This window comes from Schistocerca nitens, chromosome 2 (assembly GCF_023898315.1).
Source record: "Schistocerca nitens isolate TAMUIC-IGC-003100 chromosome 2, iqSchNite1.1, whole genome shotgun sequence".
Lineage (NCBI taxonomy): Eukaryota > Metazoa > Arthropoda > Insecta > Orthoptera > Acrididae > Schistocerca > Schistocerca nitens.
In genome coordinates this window covers 870,352,413-870,358,412 of record NC_064615.1, presented here as the reverse complement: position 1 = coordinate 870,358,412, position 6,000 = coordinate 870,352,413, and the positions used below count along the sequence as shown (strand labels likewise).

The window sequence follows — 6,000 nt, the reverse complement described above, 5'->3', positions numbered from 1 at the left end:
AATATGATGATCTTGCTTCAGAATATTGCGAACTGCAATAATGGCATCATAACATGTCACTTAGTGGGCCTCCTTGAGTGCTTTTCATTACATACATCTTTGTGCCCTTCCAGAAACTGTGCACACCAACATCCATCAATTAGAATGCTCATACTGCCGTCCCCATAGACAGAATTTAGCCCCTGATGGATAATGACAGCAGATAGTTGTTTTCCTTCAAAAAAACAAATCACAGAGTGCAGTTGACAAGTGGACACAATTTGTAGTGGTTAACTCCATGCTAGCTGGCAGCGTGCTGGTAAAATAATGCGGTGTGCATCATAAGCCAGTGTGAGCATTGTCAACACATACCAATTGAATTCACCAGCCCTCACATGCAATGGGCACAGTGTATTTTGCAGAGAAATGAAATAGGAAAACTTCCTTATCAGATGACCCTCACAGTTTCGAAAATTTTACACTGGCAGTCAGAACATTTAAATATAGTCTTGTTCCACTTTTGGGGCATTCTCTTCTCCCACAGATATTCTGTAAATAATTTTGATGATTTTCTACTGTAATCAAAAATATAAAGGAGTTTTAATAAAACATGATAAAACCATTTGGCACTTAAGAGTGATGTATTGTTTCTTTTTTTTATATTTTATGGCTGTATTTCATACACTATGAAATACAGTTGTCCTGTATTACTTTGCCTCAAGTGAGAAATATTACATATTTACAGCCCCTTTTGTTCTGTTTTCTATTTGACAGAAATGAATAACTGGAGAGAGAGAGAGAGAGAGAGAGAGAGAGTGGGGGGGGGGGGGGGGGCTAGCTAAAGAGTGAAATGCACAGTTAATTTTAATAAATGAAAAAGGATTTCCCAAATGTGACAGTCAAAAGCTGTCCAATATTCCACATTTTGTTAAACATAAATAACAGTGTATGCTCCAACTGTTCATGTTTTGTAACTCCATTATCTCTAGTTTTTTTTAAAGCAAAACAATATATTCATTATGTAGATTTTTATTTATTTTATTTACAGTAGGAATGTCATTTTCCTAAATATGTGGATAAAACAATAATAAAAATATAGAAAAATCAACGTTGAGTGCTTTTAGCAATCTGCTCCTTAAGAACAAGGATGCTCTGCCTCTGTTCTGGGGGCAGCATAGCTATCTGTTCATCTGAGAGCTGCAACACTTGCATGATGAGAGCAGCCTGAAACAATCACACACAAATCACATTTATAAAGAACAGTAAAAGGAAGGTAACCTTGTGAGTATTTCAAGGACACTGCTTGTTAAAATGTACATTATATATTACAACCGAACTATTACTTCTGTCATAATAATTAACTTGACTCTACATAAGGAAAATGGCAGCTTCCTTGTTTCTTTTTTGGATTTATCCACCTGTACCACCTGTAGGTGGGGCAGAATTCTTATCCCCAATTAATGCAGCCTCATGTAAGACTGATGTTTATGTTCCATACTTTCCTTATTGCGACTCATCACAGGCCAGATTTTGAACCAGTTAAAAATGAAGTCTTCTGCAGTGACAATATGCAATAACTAGAGAAATGACAATTGTCTCTCTTTATTGTACAACCTGAGGTTTTCATTTCACAATCTCTTAAGCACTAATGACACTTCTACATTAACTGTAACCTACCTATTACGAATTCTTCCAGTCAAGAAATATTTATCCACTCACATTAACCATTAAAAGTTTTTTATGTCAATGAAATTAATCAGTTTTTGAAAATACAACATAACTGTATAGACATGAAATGCATTCACCAAGTGGTAGCAGGAGAAAACACATACAAAAGTTATGGAAATGAGCAAGCTTAGAGCCAGTGGCTCATCTCCTGGCAGAAGGGTTGAAGGGAAGAAAGAGGGATGAAGCAAAAGGACTGGCGAGGTTTAGGAAATGGACACAGTTACAGAAAAGTTTCCCAGAAGACCAAGTCAGAGGAGTCTTAGTAGATGGGATGTGAAGGAAAGACTCTAGAGAGGAGGATTTGGAGTATTAAGAGATGGTGGGAGTGATGAAACAGAAGCAGGGAGGAAAAAAAGAAAAGCAAGAAAAATATTTGAAAAATAAAAACATATTAAAAAAATTAAATAATAATAATAAAAAAACTGAATGAAAATCATGCGAACAAACAGGGTTTAACAACCGGTAATGAGTGGGTGAGAATTTCTCAAGAGAAAAGTTAACAACATGACAGGACAAAATTATGATACAAAAAAATTACAACAATAAAAGACAAGAAAACAGAAAAAAGCTTAAAAACAGAGCAAACAGAGAGGAAGTCATTGGAGAAAATGTAATATACTGTTTTTTTGGGAAATAAAATAATGCAAAAGATGGCAGTAACAGTTGACCAATGTGGTTTGGTGAAAAACACACACACAACAACATGAAAGAACCGCCTAGAAGCAAGGCAAGTGGCAAGTATGAAAGCAAAGAAAAGTCGTATCTAATCTGCAAATCAACTGGTAAGAGACAATTGGAGGCGGGAGGGGGAGGGGGAGGGGGAGGTGGTGGTGGTGGTGGTGGTGGTGGTGGTGGTGGTACACTGAACCACAAAGAGTTATGTGCAAATTTGTAAATAACGATGGACGCATCTAAGCACATGGAAAACAGTACTAGGAAAGATATAGGGGCAACATTTTAGTTAATAATAGATGTACCGATAAATGAACGAGTGAAACAGCACGAAAGGTTGGAAACAGATGACAGTTTGAACAAGACAGATGATGACAAAGACTGACAAGGGATTATGTAATAATGAATGATGGGCAGAAGAGCTAATATATCAATGAAAATAATAAGTTTTTGAAAATATAATGTAATTGATAGACAAAAAAAAATCTACTATCAAGTGGCACCACAAGTCAACATACACAGAAGTTAAAGAAATGTGCAACCTTTCGTAGCCAGCAGCTCCTTCTTCTGGCAGAAAGTTTGAAGGGGAAGGAAGAGGGAGAAAGAAAATGGCTGGCGAGATATAGGAAATCGGGGGGGGGGGGGGGGTTATGGAAATGTCACTCTGAGCCTCAGATCAGGGGAGACTTACTGCCAGGTATGGGAAGGAAAGTGTTGTTTGTATCAAAATGGAAATTCACTCGTGGAAACTGTAACGTCATGAGACAAACTCGTTAGCCACTACGTACCTTCAGTAGGCAAAGTTCTAAGAACTGCCCGACACACAATACATTACAAAGTTATTATCCTAGTTTTCATAACTAATAGCTCCTTTCATGGGTAGAAAAGAGACATGTTGAGGATGGTCCAAAAAGGAAGAGCAATTTACTCAACTCCCAGCATGAGAGGGGCACACCTGTTAGCTTAATAAACAACTTTTTTCAAAACCATTTCAGAAATAAGGGTGTAAAAAAGATTCTTAGCTAAAAGCAACAAATTCAATTCAGTCATTCATGACAGTATACTGTACTTACAAATTCGCACTATCTTCCAGTCTTTTGGGGTGGCTTGCTGCCTGAAATATTTATAGTAATGGACTTCTATTTTTGTTAAAACTTACTTCAACATCTTTCACTCTGAACGCAGGTACAAGAGCCCCCTGTAAGTTTTTCCAAAAATTTTTTGCAACAAATTGTTTTATTGTTTATCAAACTACTTGCAGTTAATATTTGTCCACTTTTGCATGCATTCAAACCGTTTCAAGAAACATTTTTTTGCAATCTGAAGTTCATACCCCTAAATACACAGTTTAGAAACAATTCCAACATTTCCCTGAGGTGATTAAAATTGCTATCCATACTTTTTTGTTTTGACATAAAGGAGCAAAAGAGTCATTATGGAATGAATCAGATGAATAGGACAATGACAGATCAATTCAATGTTATTCTGTTGGAGTGCTGCATTATCGGGATGAAGAATGTGATGTTTCCAGTTGTCCCAATTTCATCAATGATTTGTGGCAAACAAATTATTGTACCCCATTCAGCATTAACCTTTTCTTGATCCTGTAAAACAATGGTCACAATATCTCCATCCATAAACAAAATCCCTTTGTTGGTTTCTTTTCGTCCTGGAACATTCCAATAGTCAATTACTACTAGTCGCTGGATCAAATGAACATGGACAAGTTTTATCACCTGCCACAACATTGTATATGGATATTGTATTTCCTTTGTCAAATCTTTTTTAGCATTTCCTTAATGCAATTGACACTACCTTTTTTTAGTTCAAAACACTTTCTGTAGGCATTGTTCCACAGCATCTAAACAATATAAAAAGAGATATCTTAAATTTGCCAAAGGCAGTTACATTAATAATAAGTATCCTTTTTTGTTAGTTTCAATCTTAAATCATCATTAGGTTGACATGAAATGAAATGAAATAATTATATGACATTACTGAATTAAGATACCATCAGCAGTAACACTGTTTTAAGAACAATTTAAAAAAAGCTAGTAATGCCAATCTCAACAGCATATTATAATAATTATTTGTAAAAATTAAAAGCTGACCCTCAGACTGTGTAAGTAAAATTCTCATGTTTTGTCCTACATGTTGTGCACTGTTTCAGTGAGTAACAAGCACATGAACAGATTAACTTTAAAAAATAAAAAAATGTGAAGAACCAAAATTAACAGCACTATTAACTTTTTTCCCCTGTTGTTGCCTAAAGTCCAAAGGCTAGTTTAATGCAACTCTCCATATTAGTCATCCTGTCATCTTTATCTCTGCATAACTACAAAACCATAATCCAGTTGAGCCTGCTTTCCACAGTCAAGTCAATCTCCCACTAAAATTTTACTTTCCAGTTCCTTAATGCCCCAGGATGTGTCCTATCAAGCAACCCCTTCTTCTAATCAATTTTTGGCATAAATTTCTTTCTTTTTTTGACTGAAATGTCTATCGTCCTTCTGTCATTTGTGTACAAGGCTGCACTCCAGACAAATCCCTTCAGAAAGGACTTCCTAACAAATTTATATTCAATGTAAATAAATTTACCTTTTTCCGGAATGCTTTTCATGCTATTGCCAGTCTATACTTTATACATTCTCTATTTTGCCTATCATCAGTTATTGTGTTATTCAAATAGCAAATCTCATCCACTACTTTCAGTTTTTCATTTCCTAAACTAATTTCCTTGGCATCATCTGATTTAATTTGGCTACGTACCATTACCACTTTTTTATTTTTGTTGATGTTAAACTTATAACCCATTTTCTATACATTATCCATTCCATTCAACTGCTTTTTCAAGTTATTTGTCATCTCACAGAATTATAATGTCACTGGCAAACAAAGTTTTTATTTCTTCTCCCTAATAGCTCCCTTTCCAAATTTATCTTTGATTTCTTATGCTGCTTGCAAATCATTCATACTGAACAACACTAGGGATAGACTACTACCTAAATGATTATTTGCAGAGTACAGTTTGATTCTGTGATGATCAATCCTACCTTTTCCTGATCTGAAGCTGCTCCTGGTGCACTGCTGGGAGATGCTGTCGATGCAGCAGGAGCGGGTCTTGGGGCTGTCACTGGCGCTACTGGTGCTGGTGGCCTTGGTGCAGCAACGGGTAATGGAGCTGTACCTGCAAAAATGTTTTCTATGGTACATTTAACCCAATTATACGGATGACTTTATGGAAAATCAAACATGACTTACAGTATCAGGAGAAATTTTAGTTTTGAATACAGATATTGCAAAAAAGTTAATAGAAAATTAACAAAACAGATTTATACTGTGCACTGGACTGTTGTTAGGCAGATTAATAGGGGTTGCATATGCTTTTCTAACATTGCTGCAAGCTGAATTTAGTCCACATAATAGATCTGCTATGTAAGTTCGAAACTATTTTCACATTACATTGTAAGAGAAGTGGTCTTCACCAGCTGCAGAACATCTATAATTTCTCTGCTGGGGAGGAAGTATGCTGATCTCGTTATACACACTGACAAATGGCAAGGAAGCTGTTACTACATTACATGAAGCTTGTGGTTAGATCTACATCTGTTGACAAAAATC

General features: G+C 35.9%; 1 protein-coding gene across 2 annotated transcripts in view; it reads right to left on the bottom strand.

Moving 5' to 3' along the window:
• Positions 1–992: 992 nt before the first annotated feature.
• LOC126237146 (cleavage stimulation factor subunit 2 tau variant) overlaps positions 993–6,000 on the bottom strand; it is a 104,829-nt gene continuing 99,821 nt past the window's right edge. For both annotated transcript variants that reach the window (XM_049946988.1, XM_049946989.1), the window contains 2 exons: positions 5,433–5,566; positions 993–1,203 (listed from right to left, as the gene is read on the bottom strand). In XM_049946988.1, the coding sequence (XP_049802945.1) occupies positions 1,084–1,203; positions 5,433–5,566 (254 nt within the window). In that variant the 3' untranslated portion in view covers positions 993–1,083. The remainder of the gene's footprint in view (positions 1,204–5,432; positions 5,567–6,000) is intronic.